At 41.4% G+C, this 23,221-nt stretch overlaps 1 protein-coding gene across 2 annotated transcripts in view; it reads left to right on the top strand.

Annotated features, from left to right (window-relative positions):
• Positions 1–23,221, top strand: part of LOC144684619 (double C2-like domain-containing protein beta) — a 344,343-nt gene that overhangs the window by 29,037 nt on the left and 292,085 nt on the right. For both annotated transcript variants that reach the window (XM_078548630.1, XM_078548631.1), the window contains exon 2: positions 22,768–22,847. In XM_078548630.1, the coding sequence (XP_078404756.1) occupies positions 22,768–22,847 (80 nt within the window). The remainder of the gene's footprint in view (positions 1–22,767; positions 22,848–23,221) is intronic.

Here is a 23,221-nt window from a genome sequence, read left to right as displayed (position 1 = left end):
ACAAATTTTACTTTAACAGCATTGTGCAATATTGTTAATTTGACAGGAAAATATCCCATTAGTTACTTATAACACTGCAGATGATAATACCGATTTCATTGACTGCCTCAGCCCTCATTAACATGTTCTGCACATTGTACCATATGGAAATGGTGACAGTAAATTCATATTTGGGGAAAGATTCAATACTCGCAGCCTAGATAAACTGCACAAGATCTTTTCCATTCTGTAGAAGCAGAAGACTTTCTCCCTTCTGGGTGCATGATATTATTCAATATAATTATTTCATACATAGGGTGTAATTGGATTCTATTTTATCAGTATCTCACAGGGTAGATTGATCAAATGACTCCTGAGCAACAAAGTGGAATGACTGAACAACACAGGTCTTATTGTTAGTGAGAAGCATTGGAGCTCTCAGGCTTCTCTGTACGACTTAGCTTTTAAGAAGCCAGAGGACAAAGATTGGTTGGCAATTGTATCTTGTTTTCTTGATCAGCAAGTCTGAAGACTCTGCTAATTGCTGCTTCTCACTACAATGTATTTTCAATATCTACCATCCAACACAACTTCATCAGGGTATCTTGATACCTCAAAAAACTCATAAAAGTGGCAAGATAGAGTGGCATAATAGGTAAGTAGACAAAGGACAAGATTGAAGTAAATGGAAAAGACTCTTGAGAATCATGTGCAGGATAAAGCAGGCTATTGATTCACTATGAGCCCATTATGCACCCCTGCCCTGGCAATTTCACCCCACAAAGCCTGCTCATAGTAAACTTTCATTAGTAACAAAATAAACAGAACTCCAGCCATGATTCCACCCTCTATTTGCAAGATAATTATGGATGGCAAAGGCCATCTAACCCAACTCATCTCATCCAGCCCAGAATGACATGCAAACATACGTATTAGGAGCAGGAGTAGGCCATTTGGCCCCTCAAGCCTACTCCATCATTTGGTAACATTGCCTATATTATATGGATTTCTTAAAGCCAGCCTTTCAGGTCTGACGTTCTGGCTGCTCAGTGCGGACGACCATTTAAAACACCAAGTCCAGGCCCCCTCCTAGCCCCTGGTGTTCGACACTGTCTACACTCCCCTGTCCTGGGGGGTGAGGACTCCGAGGGCAACTCCCTCCCGACTGTATATCACTGTGCCGCCATCCCTGCTGGTGGGATAGGACATACTCAGGGATGGTGATGGTGGTGTTTGGGACATTATCTGTGAATATGACTATGGCAGCCTGCTGCTTGACTAGTCTATGAGACAGCTCTCCCAATTTTGGCACTAGCTCCCAGATGTTAGTAAGGAGGACCTGGCAGGGTTGACGGGGCTGAGATTGCCATTGTCGTTTCCAGTGTGTCTAGGTCAATGCCGGGTGGTCTGTCCAGCTTCATTCCTTTTTTGTGACTTTGTAGTTTTGTTACAACTGAGTGGCTTTGCTAAGCTATTTCAGAGGGGCATGTAAGAGGGCCTGCAGTTACATGTAGGCCTGACCAGGTAAGGATGAAGGATATCCTCCCTTAAAGGGGCATTGGTGAACCGGATGGGTTTATTTTTAACAACAATCGACAATGGCTCCATGGCCATTGTTAGACTTTTAATTCCAGATTTTTATTGAATTGAAATTCCACCATCTGTCATGGTGGGATTCAAACCCAGGTCCCCAGAGCATTACCCTGGGTTTCTGGATTACTAGTCCAGTGACAATACCACTACGCCAACTCACCTCCTGACTCCCCAAAGCTTGCCCACCGTCTACAAGGCACAAGTCAGGGATGTGATGGAATACTCCCCACTTGCCTGGATGAGCGCAGCTGCAACAACACTCAAGAAGCTTGACAACGGCCAAGACAAAGCAGCCCGCTTGATTGGCACCACATTCACAAACATTCACTCTCTCAACCACCGAGGTTCAGTAGCAGCAGTGTGTACCGTCTACAAGATGCACTACAGGAACTCACCCAGGCTCCTTAGACAGCATGTTCCAAACCCACGACCACTACCATCTCGTAGGACAAGGGCAGCAGATAGTTGGGAACACCACCACCTGGAAGTTCCCCTCCAAGCCACTCACCACCCTGACTTGGAAATATATCGCTGTTCCTTCAATGTCGCTGGGTCAAAATCCTGGAACTCCCTTACAGCACTGTGTGTGTACCTACACCACATGGACTGCAGTGGTTCAAGAAGGCAGCTCACCACCACCTTCTCAAGGGCGACCAGGGATGGGCAATAAATGCTGGCCTACCCAGCAAAGCCCACATCCCGTGAATTAATAAAAAAAGGTACCGATGACAGATTTCCTTTCCTAAAGGGTGTTATTGAACCACATGATTTTTATGATAATCAATGATGCACAGCATTATTGAGATTAGTTTTCAATTCCAGATTTTATCAATTGATTTTAAATCCTCCAGCTGCTGTGGTAGGATTTGAGTCCATGTCCCCAGAGCAATAGCCTAGGCCTCTGGATTATAGGTCCAGTGACATTATCACTACGCCACCATCTCTCCCAGGCAACTTCATTTCTTCTCAACCGATTATATATTGTTTTTCATTTTATAGTTTTTCTTTCTTTTCCCCCTTTTCTACATAACTTTTTTTGTTTTCCATTTATCTCTTTTGATTTATGCTCTTAGTTTCAGTTCCACTTCTTTATCTTCTGTCTCACATTTTTAGTTTTAAGTCACTGACTTTTCATTTTATTTGTTATCTTTACTTCATTTTCTCCTTCTCGTCTCTCTTTACCTTTGTTTCTGATTTCATCTTGCTTTTAGCCCTTGTATTCTTCTTGTTATCTTTCTGCACTCCACTCTCAAGTTTGTGCATTATGCTTTAATTGTTTATTAATGACATATTCCATTATACAGCTTTACTGTTTTCGTTACTGCTGCTGTGAAATCTGCTTGAATACAGCTTTGACGAATGCAAATCTCTGTTGTTTAACTTCCCTATGTGCTCTGAATAACATATAGTCACCCCTTACTTGAGAATGCGTTAAGTTGGTATAGAAGATTTGTGAGAAGGCAAAACAGGCTGTTCAGAAATAGAACTTCAATTATTGATGTCACTGAAACACTTCTGGAAAATGTGCAGCGATTCACGCTAAAGGGAATTGATCTATTATGGACTTTCATATTGCATGTATGTTTATTTTGTTCACTATTTGTGTTTCTCCCATGATATTGCTCATGGATAACTGTTTCTGCAGCATAGTTATTTTCAGCTGCTAACCTGGTCTATCCCTTTAGGAATAATGATCAAGTATGTGGAAGTGGCAGTTCAAAATCCTATGGTAATCTCGGTAATTGCAGTTGCTTGGAAATTCCTTAGATCAGTAAGAGGTCAGTAAACTGCTTGTCAATTCCAGGCTCCAGGTCAGAAATGCCTGGCTTTTAAGAAAAACAATAATAATTTTACATCTGTAATAACTTGCAACGTCTGGAGTGTGCTGGGTGCCAAGTAGACACAAGACTTTTAATTTATGGTGCAATTTCAGGATTGTAGGGGAAATATCTGATTTTGAGACCTGCTGTCATATTGTCGAGAGAGAAGGTGGTTCTACAAAAAAAAATCATAATTATTTATCATCCTCATTTCATCTGTGCTTACATTTTTCCTCAGGTAATGACATCATGATATAGTGGCTGTCAATTAAACAGGAATAACAGGGGATAAGTGTGCTGTTTATTTACTTACTCTGGATAACCAAGTTGTTCACTCAGGTACATGTAATAAATCACCAAATGCTGAATATTTATGCCATACAATATTGCACATTAAGCCCAGCTACAAAATGAGATGATAGTTGTTGTCAATTATTTTTTAATTTTTCCATTTGATATGTTTCTTCATCATCTTCCCCAGTAATCAGGCAATGGCGTTGTGCTGTGATTCGTCCTGATGTCCAGCACCTCTTGCTTCATTTTTATGCTGTAGATTTATATATTGTGTCAGAAGCAGCTTTCTGTTTATTTTGTGCCAGTGCCATTCTCTATAAAGAACACAAACATTGTGGGATGGCATTCAGTGGTGTGTTTCACCTGATAAAACAATCTGTCTGTTCTGTTGATGCTATTACGTGTAGGGACTGCTAAACGAAAAAAAGCTGTGGATCAGAGAGACCATGGTAACACGATCCCGAGCAGCCACATGCCATTTGTAGATTTGATTTGATGTCTAGACATTGTGTGGATGTCTTTTGAGGACAGAGTCGGGCTCAGCTGCCACCTTTGAATAGCCTGCCAACCCTTTTAGTCCAGTCTCGCATATGAAGACTAACCATGGGGTGGAGGTAGAAGAGAGCTCTGGTTGCTGTCTGTGGGAAGGAACATGTCCCCTGTTATTTACAGTGAAATTGCAAATTCAAATTTAAGGAACACAATTACAATTTCACTACAATCATAGAACTGAGGAATTCCTTCCCCCCCCCATATACTTCAGCTTGCGTCACTACCTTCAACGGAGGAGGGACAAGGGGAGAGCATCGAAAAAGAAAAAAAATCAAAAATCTAGAGCGTTTTATTCAGTGCACATTCTCCTGGCCTTGTATAATTCAACTTGTATTAACTCTCGTGTAACATAAATAACAACATCTTGCATTTATATAGTGCCTTTAGTGTAGAGAAAACAACCCAAGGCATTTCACAGAGTTGTAAAGAGAAAATGAGTGCCATGCCAAGTAATGAGGTGTCAGGTAGAGTTGCCAACTCTAGTTGGATATATTCCTGGAGGTTTCTTCACATGACCTCCCATCTTCAACTGTCAAACAGCAACCTTTACAACTAATAAACAAAAGTGTTCAAAGAAAACACATTTTTTTTCAAAGATGCCTGTGATTTTTCTTTTGAGCTGCTCACAGCAGTGTTCAGGAGATTAATTCCTGGAGGCTACAGGATAATTCTGGAGCCTTGGCAACACTAGTATCGGGAGGGATGACCAAACATTTGACTGAAAAAGTGGGTTTTAATGAGGGTCTTGAACAAGGAGAGGAGTGTGAAGAGGCATAGGTGATTAATGAGGGAACTCCAATGTGTGAAGTCTAGGGGGCGGAATTTTCCTGTCCCGCCCAATGTCAACAGACCTTGGCTGGTGCGTCAAGCTTTCCATTTCCATCCCGTCCACAACGATTCCCGTCACGGGCAGGACTGGAAAATCCTGGCCTGGGCAACTGAAGATGTGGCCACCAATGGTGGGGCAAAGAGGGAGGTACACAAAAAGCAAGAGTCAGAGGAATAGAGCTCTATTTGGGGATGGGGATCAGGCAGGGAGGGGTAGCGGGGTTTTGGCTGAGTGAAGGTTACAGAGATAGAGAAGTAATTATGATGTAGTTATTTAAACACAACAATGAGAATTTTAAATTTTGGCGGGGGAGGAGTGTTAATGGTTTGTTGATTAAGTTGCTAAAGATACACAGGTGAAGGGCAATGTTTGATAAAGGAGTGGTGTCACACATATAAAGAGAGTCAGTGGTGTCCACCGGTACACTTGAGGCCGTCTGTGACCAGTGGGCACCGCAGAAGCTGGAGTGCATCATCAGCCCAGAAACAACATTTTAACTTGATTTGTTAAGTTTCCTTTTAAAGTTTTATCCTTTTGTTACAGTGCCCCTTTAAGGGGCTGTCAATTAGTTAATTTGTTTAATTGTTGTACTCAAAAAGCGCATGAAGCAAGTCAGAGGTCCTGTGGCGCAGTGGGTAGCATCCCTGTCTCTGAACCAAAAACCTGTGGGTTTGAGTCTCACCCCAGGACTTGATAGCCAAGGAAGGTGCAGCCAATCAGGTTGAGTAACCTGACATATGCATATGCCAGTGGCAGGCAGTAAGAGCAGGAGAGATTCCTAGTTAGCCATGTAATTGAAAGAAGGCTGGAGTCTCTACCATCACTGCCCATAGCTCTAGACTGCAACATAAGTAAAAGCGTATGTTGCCACAGGAACTTGGACTCCTTGAGTGAACTGTAACAGACCACCACCCCACATGTCCCTGATCTTTAGCCATCCGGTTTGGAGGGGACAGGCAGATCAGTGGACCTTTGCCTTGGCCTGGCCAAGGTGACCATAAACAGGTGAGGGCGGCGGGCTGTTGAGAAGGTCATTCAACCTGACTGCCTGCCCCTCTTCCTTGGTTGATTCCAGCATATGGTGTCCACTGGTATGCTTGAGGCCTTCCTTGACCAGTGGGCACCATAGGGGCAGGGGTGCATTATCTCCACCCAAAATGACATTTTAATTTAATTTAAGTTTCCTTTAAAATTCTGTTTTTGTTACAGTGCCCCTTTAAGAGGCGGTTCATCAGTTAGTTAATTTTGTTCATATGGTATACTCAAAAGAGAGTTAGCTGGGACATGGGCGAGTGGTTAAGAGGCAGAGATCTGAAAGATTGCACCCTGTGAATAAACCTACTACCAAGGAAAATAATTGTGTCTTGTTTTGTACTTCACCATCTGGCTTGGATCCATTTGACAAGGAGTGAATGTAGGTCTTTCTCATTACTCCAGGTGCCTTCCTTTGGATGGGTTGCAACTTCTTGACAGAATCAGTGATTATCCCCACCCCAATATAGATGTAAGTGAGTACTGCCATTCAAAGTACCTTAGTAATCAAATTGGATGGCTGCCATAGTGCAACTATTGTCAATTTTAATTTAAAACTGATCCTTATTGAATTTCCAAGTCTGGCTTTTTGGGATTTATCTTTCAGAATTCAGAGAAAAAGAGTGGAACTTGTTTAAAATAAATTCTTTATTAACAACCTATAAATATATTTTCTTAAAACAATTAGTTGTCATATGTCACAATTCATGAAATTCTTTAAAACCTTTCATTCACACCAACCAGAGGCTCTCAGCAACTTTTGATTGAGGGCCTTCATATCATGCCCTGCCATTAATAAAAGGAGGCTCACATGCCTGACTTCATATGCCAATATTTACATGAAAAAGACAAAAAGTGCACAGTAACATGTGAAAGAAACCCCAGTGACCCACTCAGTGTTCTGCCCAATGTGATGGCCTCCTCTGTCAGCTATTTCTCCACGGTGCTCCCCTTATGGCCTCAGATGAGATGAAGGCAGCCAGCTCTCTCTGTTTGTGGCTGAGGTGCATGTGGCAGTCATCCTCGTCATGGAGGTGCCAGTGGGGATGTCAATGCAGAGGCTCCGTCACTGGACCCTGCTGCATAGATGATCCCTCAGTCAGATGGCCAAGGAGGCTGGTGACAATAGTGATTCCCATGACAGGGTGGCATCCTCGTTCTCCTTGGTAACCTCAACCCTTAGATGGCACTCCGGATGGCAGAAGGGGCACACCAGTTGGGGCGCAACAAGCATCCTTTCCAATCATCTCTGTACCACCAGCATCACTGACCAGTCAGTGACACAGCGTGTGCTATGCATTCTGTGCATGTCATGCACTGTTTCCGCATCCATTTAAGAGTCCTGCCACATATGACTCTCCATGAGGTAGCCACTCTCTCCAATGGAGGAGCTCATGCATTCAAAAGCCCTGAGCCATGGTGGTACACATGACCTGAATGGACTTCTCCATTCATTTTCAGCCCATGACCCCACACTGCCGAAGGAATTCTGACATGTGGGAGTACATCTGTTGCTGCTGGTCTATGCACCCCACTGAGCAGGGCTGTTCTGTTATCCATTCTCTGAGGGGGAACTGCCTACAGCTGCCTCTGCCTCTTTCACCTCTCCTGAACACTAGTGGCGTGCTCTTCACCCAGCACCACCCTATCTAATTACGCATGAGAACCCACTAACGTGAATGCGCCTGCACTGGTGGAGGTTGTGCTTGTAAGATGTGATGGTTCTTGCTCTGATGTCCCTGATGCCAGCGCTTGCCTTGGTGTAGACACAGGAATCTGTTCTTACCCTTCCATCTCAAAGCCAATGAGACAAGAGATTGTGAGAACTAGTCTTGGAAAGCAGGAATTTCTGCAGTGCTGTGGCTTCCCAATGGGGCCAAGTCTTTGGCACGCTATCAGACAGGGAGGAGTGCACTCCACCCCTTCATCTACAGATTACAATATATTTTCACCCTCTCCTCCAGATATTGCCCAGCTTGCCTTCCCTCACTTGCTCCTAACAGGCCACCCTGGCAATCTCCATGGCTCCCACCTCCATGGCAATGATGATGTGGAGACAAGGCATTCTTTCTCCTGTCAGAGTCCTTTCATGGGCATTATGAGCCCTTTTTTTCCTTCAAGGAAAAGAGTGAGATAAGGCAATGCTGGCCTCTGTGGCCAATGCCAATGGCTTATTGACAAAGCAAGCTGCATGTCCTCAGTGCTGGCAACTCCTCAACAGCACTATGACTCTGAGCCTTCCTGAGAGGTCAGTAGGTACCCTTGCCATAGATTTCTCACATGCTCGGAGCAGCATGCGCCCTTAGGCTCCTCAGCTTGTGTGTCTGCTGAAGGTTGAATACCCAGAGGACTGCTGCCAGTCTCAGCCACCTCTATCCATGCCAGCTTTGTTTGGGAGGGTGCCCTTCACTTGCCACCTCAGGAAAGAGATCCCTTCTCACTGCCAGAAGGAGGACCTTCAGGTCAGCATCAGAAAAGTGAGGGGCAGCCCTGCCCCAGGTGCCAGCCCTACCCCATGGTGCCAGCCATCTGTCTTTCTTCTTCATCACTGGTGCATCCATTCTCCCAGTAAAGTAGCAGCCACACTACAATGGTGTGTTTAAATGGTGCCCCCACTAGCTCAGTCCCGCCTCCAGTCCCACCACCCCCAACGGTTAATTGGCCACCCAACCTGCTCTCCAGCCAATTAGCAGCCCTCCTCTGTGAAAATGGGAGGGCGTGACCGTTTCCCTACCCGGGGGCATGGTGGGGATCCAGAAACTGTCCCGACATCAGTTTTGCAAAAGAAAATCAGGCCCTGAGTTTCCTGTCCTCAAATGTCTTCTGATTGGGATCAAAGACCTAAAGGGAAGTTTAGTTTGCCTGGAAACCAAATTACTGCTAGGACCCTGTAGCAAAGTTATGGATATGTGAAATTAGTTGCTCCCCTCATTGGGCAGAATCATCCCAGATTTGCACTGAGAGCGGTAGCGGGCATGAGGAAAGATGTTTTACCCAGCGGCTGCAATAGCAGGTTTTTGCGCTGTATCATCTGCTTTCCACCTCATTGATTATGCAGCCACAGGAAACAGGCTGTCTCACTGGCGAGCGGTCTCTGGATTACCCGCCATGCTGTTACATCACCGTTTCCTCACTCCAAGTGTCATATGTAACCTGCAGCTGCGCACACAGTTCTCAATGCTCACAGCCCAGGACTGCTCCAGTGAATACATGGCCCTGAAAGCCAGGAAGAGTTCAGTGACTCGTCACTGGAGTGCTTTTGGAAGCCTGCCATGATGTCCTGTCTCTCCCCCTCCCCGGCCGCAGGATGTCCATCAATCTCGCTATTCCGGCTTGGGAGGTGGTGGCAGTGGTGGTCAGTGACAACGCTGCAAAGAAGAGGTTGACCATCTAGTGCAGAAAGAGGATGAATGATCTCATCCATGCCACCAGGGTAAGTCAACCATCTCATCACTCTTAACTCTCATACTCACAAGGCCATCACACGTTCACTGGCATCTCATTCGTTGCCAGCTCAAGGGTCATCACCACTCACTCTCTCACACACACCCTCACATCACCATCTGGCCTCATCTCCTCTGGAGATTGCATCCTCCGCCCTCACCTTCTTGAGGCCACTTGCACAGATCAGCATGTGCCCCCACACACAATGTGACACCCCTCTTCCCCAGTACAGCCCTCGCCCTGCAGCCTCTTCCCTTGCCTGAGGCCACTTCACCCCTTCCCCAAGCAAGCCTTAGCCCTGCAGCTGTTGAAAAGCCATCCCGGCCTTACGGCTGGTCTGGCAGGTAGGGACCTGCCCGTGAGCCCCCGCTAATAGTGATGTAGTGCTGCCTGTGAAGCCTGGTGCTGCTGACCATGAGTGCTGCGCAAACCAAGGTAGGCAAACAAACCTCAAAGTCCCGAGCAAAGTGCAGTTCACCAGGTGCATGTCACTTATGTACAGTTGTGAAACACGTCGGCGTGATTGCCCGGATGATTCAGTGTAAGGGATGATTCTGGTGAGCAGGGCTTGTAATAAGATGCTGAAGTATTGAAATTAGGTTCCTGATGTGCGGCGGTGGGAAACATGGTCCGCCATTGACAGGTGGAGTGGATGATTGCAAACTGGTTTCACGATGGTTTAAAACCAATTTTTGGCCTTCTTGCCATATTGTCCGCTCACACCTGCCACCAATGGGAATGGAAAATTCCAGCCATTGTTTTTGTGAAACAGAATAAGGAAATGGCAGGCAAAATAAGGGATACGGTGCATGCCTGATCTCCCTCACCCCCAACCAAAGTTGTACATGTAGCCCATTTTATAAATCTCCCATCCTTCCCGCTTGTTCAGCCTATGTGATTTCAGATTTCACTCTACACTCTGTTGTTCTCTTCAAGTACTTCACAATCCCGAACATTGGCAGCATGACTCATGGAAGCACTGGCACTGAGGCACAGTCATATGTGACAAAACATAAGGCGGGATGGCAAGTGTGCATCTGGACTAAGCTCACAAATACTGCAGTTGTCCTATAGGCTGTAATATGACCACCCGTGATATAGACAATACTAAGGGCATTCTGTATATATACTGCGGCATTTTCTAAACATCTAAATGTACTGCAAAATAAAAGCAATGACTAGTAAGAAGATTATGCATAAAGTGAATATTATGTAACATTCACCTGGTTTAACGAAATGATACGTGCAGACATAGCAGTAAAACCTTTTCAAATAACGAACTTAAGTGTTGTGTGCTCAAGTACAATGCAAGTATTTTGTTTCTTGTAGCAAAGGCGGTGTATGGTTGGCAAGTTTGTAGAAATGGCAGTATGAGGCTGGCAGGTCTTTAGCAATGACAGCTCACACTTGCATATATGCATGCCAACTTTAAGGTTTGAGTATCTAGTGTAATGGCTTCTCAAGGTTGGAGTTTCTATGCCAATTACTGCTCAAGGTTGGCACATCCATGCCAGTGATGGCAAGAGGCTAGAGTACCTACATCTTAGTCACACAAGGTTGGAGTGTTTACAGAAATAGCAACATGAGATTGAAGTACCTACAGTAATAGAAGCACAAAGTAAGCATATCAAGTTGTTAGTGTTTGACATGCATGCCAAGGCCAGTATGAGAATGCAGTGTGCATTTTAAGTGTATTTCTCCTATAGCTTAGCTTAATGTGACAAGTGGTATGAATGTCTATCTGTGTTAGCAATATTGTGTGCTGTTGTATAAAAGACTTCCAATTTAGCATTTAAAAATTCCAGTTTACATCAGCATTGATGTCTATTGGATTGATTTCTCAAGATTTGTAGAATCTTCATAAATGCAGTAATTACTAATAAATTAAATCAAGGATTTCATACTGAAAATCTTTATAGCCACGTTGCTTATAATTCTCATTAAATTGGTAGTTCCATTCAAAAGGGTAAAAATTAATTAATTTGCATTTTAATAGATCTCGTAAGCCTTGAAATAACTGAATATTAGCATAGGGATATATAACCTGTTTCGATATGAAGTTTCCTTGTCTGCAGTTTAAATTGTAGATATTAATTCATTCAGAATAAATAGATTAATGTCTCCATTGAAATAATGAACAAAGGAATTTCATAGACAATTTTAAGTGATCATATGTTAACAGTGCAATTTAAAGACCACAGGACTGAGAAAAAAGAAATACTTTTTCCTCCTCGCAAATGCTATATCCATAGCTATGAGTCATGTTAGCAGCCCTGTCGGCACATAATTTCAGCATAAATAAACAATATTTGCCGTAGAGACATCTATCAGGCTATCACCTATTTCAGTATTTTCAGAAATGTATTCAAAATGCTTGGACCAACTAATTACAAGACAATTGCAAGTTAATTAAACTCCCCCCCTCACTCCACTTATCTAATGCATTGCATGCAGCTGGGGTCAGCCTTAATCTGGGCCACTGCAATTTGAAAACGCAGGTAGCAAGGACACCCATCCCAAGCCACCAGGATCATGTTTAAACATACAGACAAGGATCTGAGGATGCCATTGGGGCTCGATCTGCTATTTTAACCTGAGGACTGAGCTGGGGAGAAGGGATGGTTTATTTGCAAGGCTAAAGCTGCTGGGAATCGCAGCCAGGGTGTAAAGAGGCCAAGCCAGTATGATTTTTTTTATTTTTGCTTTTATTTTCCTTGTGAAGGGCTCCTCCGGAAGCCACAAAGAAATCTGGGGCCTCCCCTGCCCTGGGCTTTACACCCTCCCCATACCAGGATGGATTTTCCTTTCTGGAGCAGTCACCTTGTGCTGGTGGCTGTTCCTCTAGTTCCTGCCACCCTCCTGTCTACCCTTCTGACCATTTTGACAGCTAGTTGGTAAGGAGAATGCCAACGAAGTCGGGCTGTTAACATCAACCAAACTTTCCTGCTGCCGCAGGGAATCAGGTTTCTAATATTCCTTACCACTGAATTGGAATGTTCTGTGCAGTGTAGTTCCTGAAAATGCTTTCAGCAGCAGTTAGGAAATTGAGCTGAAAAAGCCTGTCGAATATATTGAATTTAAAATCTCCTTGATGCCTTTAGACACTGATTTAAAGTCTACAATACACTACTTGTAACTGAGTTACGAGAATATTAACTAAATCTGTCTTCACTGCACTCTCAATTATGCGGCTATTTAAATGTTCTGATCCAAGTTTCCAGCCTGCCATGTTATTTATTGGTTAAGATATGGTGATATGTAAAATACTACATCAATTCATTTTGTTAAACTTGTACCGTCTATGCCGTCTTGCTTCACTATTTATTAACATCGCAATGCTCAAAGACTTTCAGAGGCTCTGTTGTGTGTGTGGGAATAATAGACATAAATCTATGGAATTTGAGGTAGCTGTTTTCCAATTATTTTAATGTTGTGTTCCATTTTATGGCTGTAAACTATTATGACTGCTCGATACAGATGAGGCCCCTATGAGTGAGACTGTGAGCTGGATTTTCATGGAGTTCTGGAGACTCCGAAGGCCTTTAAAAGTGGCGGGCAGGACCTGGATCCGGAAGTCCTGTCTGCATTTCTGACAGATTCCATTTTTGCCAGTAGGGAAAGGGTGCGGGACATGACTTGCACAACATAGCAGAGTCATTTGAACTCAGTGCTGAGTTCAAACTGACCCCATTTTCACTGTAACAAAGGCCTTATCCCGCAATGTGGGAGTTATGAATTTACGGAGGAGACGTAAATACATATGAAGGGCGGATAAGGTATGTAGAACTGTCAAGCTGTTGTTATTTAAATCCTCAGCCTTTATTTTATTTCCTCTCAACATGACACCTGAGGTTTGCCCATGGTGGATAATGGGGGAGTTGGCATGAAGAGCCAGGAGCAAACATCGCACCATTTGAGGCACTTTTTCCCAAGGTGGGCACACCAAATCAAGATACCCACCTCGGGATTGAAAATCCAGGCACTATAAGTTTATTATTATTTTATTTTGGTTAAGTTAGATTAAGCTCATTTTGATTTGGTACTTCAAGAATATATTGTTTAGAAAAGATTACAGTCCAGATTATCATGCAAACTTTGCATTATAGACCAGATTGCTCTTATTTTTAATCAAGCTATTCAAAATAATTAACTCATACTAATAAACCCATAAATGCTTGAGTCATAAAGTGTTAAGCAAGTAATTGCTTTCCTGCTGTAAAACTTGCTGAGGAATATTTAACACATTGCCCAATGTTCATATAAGGTGTACACAGGAACAGGAAAGACCATTGAGTCCCTCAAAGCTGTTCCGATCTGTTCAAGTAAATTATGGCTGAACTGTACCTCGACTCCATTTACCCACCTTAACTCAATGTCCCTCAATGCCTTTATCTAACAAAAATTTACTAATCTCAGTCTAGGTAACTCCGATTGTCCCAGTAACATATACTTTTGGGGGAAGGGAGAAGATAAATCCAGGTTACTACCACTATTTGTATGATAAAATGCTTCCTAATTTTCCTCCTAAAAAGCCTGGCTGTACTTTTAAGATCATGTCCCCTTATTCTTGGTTCCCCCACCCAGGGAAGTAGTTTTATTTTGTATCTATCCCAAGAAACCCTTTTGACTAGAGTATAGAATTCTCCTATAAAAATTCCTTGAGTAAAGAATTTTTCTATGCTCAAAGGAATTTTTAAACTTATCCTCATAATTTAACCCTCTTATTCTGGTGAATCTGCACTGCCCCTCCTCCAAGGCCAGTATATCTTCCCTGAGTTGTTAGTGTGCAGACTGAAGACAGTTCTCCAGCTAGGGTTTAACCAAGTCTCTACGACTGAAGCATGACTTTCTCCGCATTGTAATCTAGTCCCCTTAAGATAACAAAAGGACAGAGCAGCAGACTTGTATGACAAACAAATTTAATATATTTTTTAAAAGTATCCAGTGCAAATGGGTTTTCAGAAGGCAATGGATTATGTTTCGCAAGAGGCTTGTTAAAACAAAACTCAGGCGTGTGGTTGTCATGAAGAGATATTAATGTGTATAAAGTTATTGGAAATTATTTTTAAATTGGACTTGAAGTAGTGTGTGTGTGTATGTGTGTGTGCGTGTGGCTTAATTGTATTAAAGCCAATTAGCCTGGGTGCTTTGATGTATAGTAGTTTGAGATGTTAATTAGATAAACGTAAATTAGATGGAATGTAAAAAGCAATTTTGCATTTATTGAACCATTCAAAAGAATGGGTAAAATCTTGCACCTAACTAGGAGACACCAAGCAATGTGTTTATATTACTAATAAAATTGGCAGAATGAAAGAATTATTGTTAGGGGAGGTACAGTTAAAAACCTAGTAATACAATGGAAAATTTATATTCAAAGGGAAACTGAGAGGAGTTTTTGTGTGTGAGTCAGAGGCATGTAACATCTAACCAGCCTGTAAGCCTACCAATGTCTGCAAAAGAGCCAAATTGAAAGGAACTTCATTTTGAATCCGTAAGGTCAAATGTGCCTGGCGTCTGTTTAAAATCTATGGGTTATTGTTGCCTTGGTGAAGATTTGCCTGGGAGTGATTAATTTGGGGATTCATTTAAAATTTATTATGGTAGTAATTTGTAGACATGTGTATGTGTTTAATTAGTTGTTAAATTAATAAATGTTTAATTTAGTTTTATACAAAAAAAACCTCTTGGTGGTTTTATTTCTGAATTCAGAGCTGCATCTCAAACATACCATTTGAAAATATAGATTATCAAGTTTCCCTCTGGGATTTAAATAATTCAACCTTAATCAACTGCTGGGTCATAACAGTGGCATTGAAAGAAACATAACAGTATAGATAGAAAGTTGATTAATGGACAGGAAGCCAAGGCTTAGAGTAGATGGATGGTGCTCAAACTGGAGAACAGTTAGAAGTCATGTATCACAGTGACTTTTGTTCACGGTATGTATAAGTGATTTGGAATTAAGGAAAACAATCTTATATTTGTTTAGAGGACTGTAAAAGATTTCAAGTAGACAAATTATCATGATGGAAAGACAGGTGGCAGATGTAATTTAGTGTAGATAAGTGTGGGAAGGAAAAACAAGGAATTGGAGCATGCACTCAATGAGAAGATATTGGAATATAGATGAACAGAGAGACGGGTTCAAATACATATTTCCCTGGAAGTAGAAATGCTGATAGGTAAAGCCATAAAATATTTGATAACATAGGGCAGAGAATGCAGGAGTAAAGAAATAATGATAAGGCTGAGGATAGCAGTGATTAGATGAAGTATTGTGTACTGTTTTGGGTGCATCATTATAGAAATGACATCAAACACAGCGGCTGTATGGCATAGTTTCATCAGAGTGATGTCTGGGATAGGAAGTTGCAGTTTTGAGGAGAGGCTTGAGGTACTTGGACTATTTCCATTATTGTAGAAATACCTAAGAGGAGAAGGGGTTTCTAAAATTATAAAAGATTATAATAAGTTTGAATTGGGAAAGACTATTTCCACTGATTGAGGGGTCAAAGCAAGGGGTTGTCATTGTAAAATGCACTGAGGGAGTGGGGAGATAGGTTCACAGATTTTGTTTTGCTAAGAGATTATTGGAGCATGGAATATTTAGACATTGGGAATGGTTGAAGGAGAGATTATTGAATTTTTAAAGGAAAATAGAAAAAAAAAATCTGAAGCAGAGCATTTACAGCTACGGGAAGAGAACTGGAAATTGGAATTAGCTTTTGATTGCTCCAGTGAAGAGCCAGCACAGACATAGTGGGCTGAAATGCTTCCTTTTTGTGGTAAATGTATAATGTTGTAAAACACATTGTCAGGAGATGACTGCTATCAAAATGCCTATATATTTGGACAGAAGTAAAAATGTTAAACTCTAATTTAACTAGCAGTTGAAGTAAGCTGTGAGTGCGGTACATGGGTATAAAGCAGACACTGTTCACCTTAATATAATTGGTACAATGAATGGAGAGTGTTTTTCATTGGGTAAGAAATGTTCTACTCTACAATTGTTCATATGCCAATTAAATCATAACAAATTAACCACTGCATGTACTATAGACTTGCAGCAATCTTTTATCATTCTGCATGTCATCAGCTATCCTTTTTGCTTTGACATGCACAGTAAAATGTGCTGAGTTTGATAAGAAATGGGTAGTACTGACTCTTCGTGTTGGTGTGAATTCTAATGCAAATGATATCTGTTTAGTGACAGCAACAATAGTAAGTGCCTACATTGTGCATGTATACATTTCTTTCGGTTGTAGTTCTATGAGATGAAGATGTCAAAATACTGGGACAAGATTTGCTTTGATTTGCTGAAGCAAAGAGCTGGCCTGATGAGCAGAATGGCCTCCTTCCATGTTGTAAACTTATGCAGCTAATGATATACTCGCTGCTTCCCACCTCTGTAACCTCCTCCAGCCCTACAACCCTCAGCTCTTCCAATTTCAGCCTCGTTCACATACCCAAATTTAATCATTCGACCATTGGTGGCGGTACCTTCAACAGTTGAGGTTGCAAACTCTGGAGTTCTCTCCCTAAACCTCTCCACTTTTCTTTTCCCCTGTTAAATGCAGCTTAAAACCCACCTATTTGACTAAGCATCTGGCCACATGTCCTAGTGTTTCCTTGTGTGGCTCAGTGTCAAATTTTGTTTGATAATTCTCTTGTAAAGTGCCTTGGTATGTTTTACGACATTGAAGATACTTTATACAAGTTGCTGGCTCTTCTTTGGTTAGAGGAATCTTGCTTCTCAACAAAATTTACTCTACTCCCAGGACACAAACCACCAATCGTCTTTGCGGTTCTTTCTGCACGAAGTGAAAGAATAGGGTAGCAGGTTCAGAACGAAGAGTAAGCGACTGCCAAAAACGTTTAAGGACACAGTAGAATCAAAGGCAGAATTTTACATTCGGTGTGTGGGCGCACGCCCAACATGCCGGAACATAAAATGATGCGCGATGACGTTGGGCATGCGTCCCGATGTTATCGCGAAGTTGCACAATATTTCATTTGGCGGGCGCGTGCTGGAATTGGCTGCACGCCCACTGATAATTGAAAGGTCTATTAAAGCCATTAACCAGGTAATTAACTTGAATTTTACACTGCCCGTCCAACCTTACGGTTGATGGACAGGTGAAAAAGCCAGGCAGCCTTTACGTTTTTCAGGAAACCTCATCCACGAGCAGGATGAGGTTTCCTGAAGCTATTATAAATTAAATAAAATGTTTCATTTGAACTTAAAAACATGTCCCATCTCATGTGACAGAGTCACATGAGGGGACATGTTTCATTGAATTTTTCTGCTGTTTGTTAATTTTTTCAAAAAGCGTTTCAATCTCCCTGAGACAGCTCCGTGCCACAGGGAGATTGAAGTGCTCTTTTGTGTGCATGCATAAACTGCGTGCTAGGCCCGGCTCTCCCTCTTTCCACCCCCGACTCACACAGGTAGCACTCAGTGCTGCTGCTTGCGATCCACACAGGGCGGGCCTTAATTGGCCCGCCTGCACGAAATCGCGGTGTGGAGCCGATCATGGGTGGTGGTTGGCTCCGCGACAGCTCCTGCCAAGCCTGCCTGACGAATGGAAAATACAGGCCATAGAATCATTACAGCACAGAATGAGGCCATTTGGCTCATCATACCCCTCTGCAAGAACAACTCAGCTGGTGTCACTCCCCCTAAAGTAAAGTTAGCACCCCCAAAAAAATTCCCACATTGTACAGTGCTAATGTTTGAAATGTATGAATAGACCACGTGGAGGCAGTGTCAGCAGATTTTCTTGGGGGGAAGGCGGGGGGGGGGAGAATACTGGAAGTTCTGGGAACAAATCAGATATGGGAAGCTAAGCATGGGAAATAGCATGTTATAAATACAAAGACATTGAGATCAGAGGGATAAGACAAAGTGAGGGAAGAAGAATGAAGATGGTGCTTCACATCAAGAGTTGTATTGTGGAAGCCTCTCTGAATGAAGCAGGGAATCGAAGTTCAGGATCGAAGACGACAGAACAGACCTTGAGGCCTGAATCTAAGTCAGAGAATACTGTTGTGTTTTTAACTTTTTGAATTGCACTCCATGTAATTGATATTCCAGGTAAATGAAAAGGTTGCAAAGATACTTAAAAGGCTGAATCATTCTGAAATTGTCTTACATCCTGGCATTCAATATGCCTCTTGCCTGGATGTGGGTCCATTTCTCAGGGTTTGATACTTGTGCAAAACACTAAATTATGATGAGCTTAATTTCCTTTTATATTTATATTCTGAAAAATATTTTCAGAAATATATCTGAAAAATATTTGTGAAGGAAAACAAAAGCCCTTTAATGTGAAGGCCATGTTGAAGTTTGGTTGTTGCTATTTGGCCTGACAAAAAGTAATTCTTACCAAATCATATTTTCAGTGTTAAATCAGTTCTATCCATGAATTAATCATCTTAGTGCATCGAGTTAAAAACCAGTTCTACCATCATATAGTGAAATCTAAAATATGGTCATGTTTGTTGAAGCACAAAGATGTGTGAAAGATGGATTAAGGATCATGCTATTGAGAAACAGTCTGTTCAGATTTCACAGCTAGTAGTTGATGAACGTTGCTTTCAATCTGAACACTAGAGTTTTTATAATTGCATTAGACAGTATTTTACTGTTGAACAGGCCTTGGAGATCAATTGTAGGAGGGCAAACATATTTCTTAACAGACTAGTGAAGCAGAAACAAAATAAAATTATTCATAATAAGGCTGACCAGGTAAATTTATAAACAGACATCAGCAAAGCTGCACTGACATGTTTTTCAGGCAAATTTTCAATAAACTCTGTCTTTAATTTCATATTAGTTACACCTGAGCATTTTTGGTCTATTGATATAAGTACCCTGTACCCTTAATAATCTGAATGATCTAATTACTATCACAACAAAATACCTATTAACAGTTGCAACATTGTTCTAAAATGAGACAGAATGCACCATTTTAAATATAAAATTCATTTTTTTTGCAGAGGGAGAATAAATACCCATAGATCCCATTAAGAATGGGTGCACTCGGAGAGCATTTGGAAGAAGTGTGTATGACTTTAAATTTGCTGCCTACATCCTTATTTCCTGATTTATTGGCGGCACTGAAAGTGACATACATATTGAGAAGTTGATTAAAAGCCTGCTGTGTGTGTGTTATGCGTGCGTGCATGTACCTGTGTACTGATATTCTTTTAAAACCGATTTATTTTCTGTAGAGCATGAGTTAATTCAATTTACTACAATATATCAATTCTGGTGGATATTGGTTTTAGAAGCTCTAATATTATTATGCTCAGAAAATTTCAACTGAAAAGATTATCTTAGTCAGTGTCTGTGTGCCTCACTAGTTTATCAAAAGACACTTGCATGACTGGTTCAGACCCACCAGTTATTAGATATGCTCCTATCCTGCCAATCAACAAGGCAATTAGAGAACTTTCTACAGGAAGGACAGTGAAGCTCTAGAGTAGGTACAACACACATTCACCAGAATGCTTCTGGTCTGAAGAAATACAAAGACATGAAATACAAATTCAAAGAAAAACATGAAAAATTGGGCCCCTTTCCTTAGTGCAAACACGATAGAACTGTCCAAAATTTTCCAAGAAAAGGGGACAGGCTAAATAGAAACAGTTGGTTTCTGTCAGTGAGAGGTCTGGAATTAGAGACCACAGACATACAGGTAAATGTAGAAGCTTTAGAACAGAGGACAGGAGAAACTTCTTTACACAGAAGTGTGAAGCTAAAGAATTTGTACTTGATGTTAGTGATTGAGACAAGGAAGTGTCAAGGTTTAAAATTAAATTGCATAGATAGCTGAAGAAAGAGGGAGCAAAGTGCTATGGGATCAGGTCAGATACATATGATTAGGACTATTTGCTTGGTTAGAGGGTGTGACTAGTTGGGTCAAATATCCTGTATTGTGTCAGCTCTTTAAAGAACTATCCAATTCATCCCAGCCACCTTCTCTTTCACCATAGCTCTATCATTTTTTACTTTTCAGGAAATCAGAAATAAACTCCCTACAAAAAATGGAGATTTGGTGGCAAACTAGGTTAGCACACTGCCTTTTTATTTCAGTAATCTGGGTTGAAATCCAATTTAGGTTGACAAGTTGGAAGTTTCTTGCGTAATGGTCCTACATGAAATGAGGTTGGACTATTTTTCCCCCTTTTCTTAGGAACTCCCATTGGTTCACCACTGAATTCATTCAGAACACAAGGATAGCTAGTGGGAGGAAATAGGAAATGTATCACTGGTGCTCTCAGAGGTCCATCCTGTTCTATGGTTCCATTCAACCCCTAGAACATTTGCCCTGCCAGAACCTAAAATACACAAAAATTATTTTTCTGGACACCTCGTACCACCATTCAATTATCAAAGGTTAAATGTTTTATCATTTAAAAAAATGAAACTTGCATTCTTATATAACGGCAGGCCACAATAATGGGACATAGATATGGGAATCACATCTGTGCAATGGAACATTTTATTTTTCTATGCACGTAAATGACCATGGAGGACAATAAAGCAGCTCTTCATATTCCAGGGAAAATTTGAAACTGTGCTTTGTATAGTTTGGAATTGGAGTGTTATTAAAGTGTCACTGTTATTTTGTATCATGTCATATTTTCCTTCCTCCTCTCCTGAAGGCATTGACTTATACTGGAGTAGTTTCATAGGCATTGCTCACATGCCCATTTTTTAAAGTTTGAGCCTACACAGTCATTGTCAGCAGGCTGTTTGAACTTAGGGATATCATTTTTCACCCACACATGTACTTTCTAGTGCAGTGTCACTGGATATAATCTGATCATCTTCCCCCTATTTATCCCAAGGAAGCCAAGGCCAATTATATTGTCACTACCAGCACTATTGCTGAGATCAACTAACTGAACAGTGAGTGGGATCTTCATGGCTTGCGTATTTACTAAAATACAATCATCCTGAAAAACTGTGGGCTGTGATCCCACCAATGTTAGCCCTGTCAGATTTGGCAAGGTCGCTGGACAGCATCTACATGGGTAGCAGATATCTGCTACGTGGAAGTGTGGTACCTGTGTGTCTTAGGAAGGCTTCCTCCACCCCCCGCCCCTTCCCACCTCTCCCATGATTCCCCAACCCCTGCCACCATCATTTTCCTCCTGTGGGGACTACTTTCACCCATCTGGAAGCAAGTATACCTCACCCCTCTTAGTTTTTCAGCCTCCAGTCTTATACCAGTTGTCTTCTGAAATCAGGAAGTGTAAACTCCCAACCTAGGCATCTCTGCCTTGGACCAACTCCCCCACCAGCTCTGCTTGTTTGCCTTTCTAAGGTGCAGATGAAGTTTCATTTCCACAAGGCAAACTGGAAACTTTCAGAATGATCAGTAGTGTTCAAGTTCCTGTCTATTTCTGGAGTTTTCTCCAGGAAATTCATAAGAATTACAGTGTGATTTCGGTGTCATTCACAAAGGAATTTGGGGCCTGCTTTTTAAGTGGAAAACATGCCTGCTTAATTGCAGAAATCTACCTGGCTATCATGAATTCTGTTAATTTGCTATCCTAATCTAAAAATAGGAGATGATAAAGTCTTATACTTCTGTTCTTATGATCCATCTCTTCTGGTGCATCACAAGTAATTTTACAACTTCACCCTACCTATTCTTTTTATAATTACACACACACAAATAATTAGTGCCCCTACCTGGTCATTTCTTCTTGCCAAAAGAAGGTAGGTCCCCTCTCTCAGCTATTCAGTCTAGTCCTGGATTTGTCCTTGCTGCCCTTTGTATCTTTAAACCAGCACCTTAGATCTCTAATTGTGCTAACAAAAGCAATGAAATAATAAATATTAATATGCTTGTTTTCATTATATCAGCTCAGTTCCTTTAGTGCAAACAGTTTATCCAAAAAATGTCCTTACATTAGAAATGAGACAGTTTGTAACTGAATAGAGAAACACAAGTTTTTTGATATATTAAAATGTCACATATAATCTAGTTTACAGAAACTAGACATGAGCTACATGATAAATGGAATAAAATTACTTATAGGTAACTGCATTTACCCTTATTCTTGAATGCATATTGTTTTATCTATTCGAATTACATGTTAACATTACTTTCACCATGAGATAGTCATTTTATGGGTAGCTGCTAAATTACTTTTTTACTTGGTCTGTTTCTGTTGATGGTAAATCCATCTCCTTTCCTTTTCCAGCCACCCTGGGTACATTAGATTTCAGTTTGCTGTACGACCAAGAAAACAATGCTCTTCATTGCTCAATAAATAAAGCAAAGGTATGTAACCTTAGAAAGTTGCAAATAACAAAGAATCTGTTTGTAGGTGTCGCTGTCTATTGATTTTGCTTTGCATTTTCTAATGGATGCAAATTGTTCATTTATTTTCATAAAATATACCAGACAATTCAGTTGTGAGCTTTATTGGTACACACAGTAATATGGATCTAGAGAAAGCTATTGTGCAATTTGATGGAGTGAATGGAATTCATGCATACTGCACTGATCAATCTAATAGCTTACATCCATCAGTCTTCACTCCCATATACTTCTAATACCAGAATTTATTTTTCTTTTTTTTTTCTCCTTAATATCCTGCTTGATCCCAAACTGAGCTTCTTTCCAATATCTAATCGATTATCAAGACCTATTTC

The sequence above is a fragment of the Cetorhinus maximus genome, chromosome 9 (genome assembly GCF_964194155.1).
Source record: "Cetorhinus maximus chromosome 9, sCetMax3.hap1.1, whole genome shotgun sequence".
Classification (NCBI taxonomy): domain Eukaryota; kingdom Metazoa; phylum Chordata; class Chondrichthyes; order Lamniformes; family Cetorhinidae; genus Cetorhinus; species Cetorhinus maximus.
The sequence above is the reverse complement of the archived record's forward strand: the minus strand, read 5'-3'. Positions and strand labels throughout refer to the sequence as shown.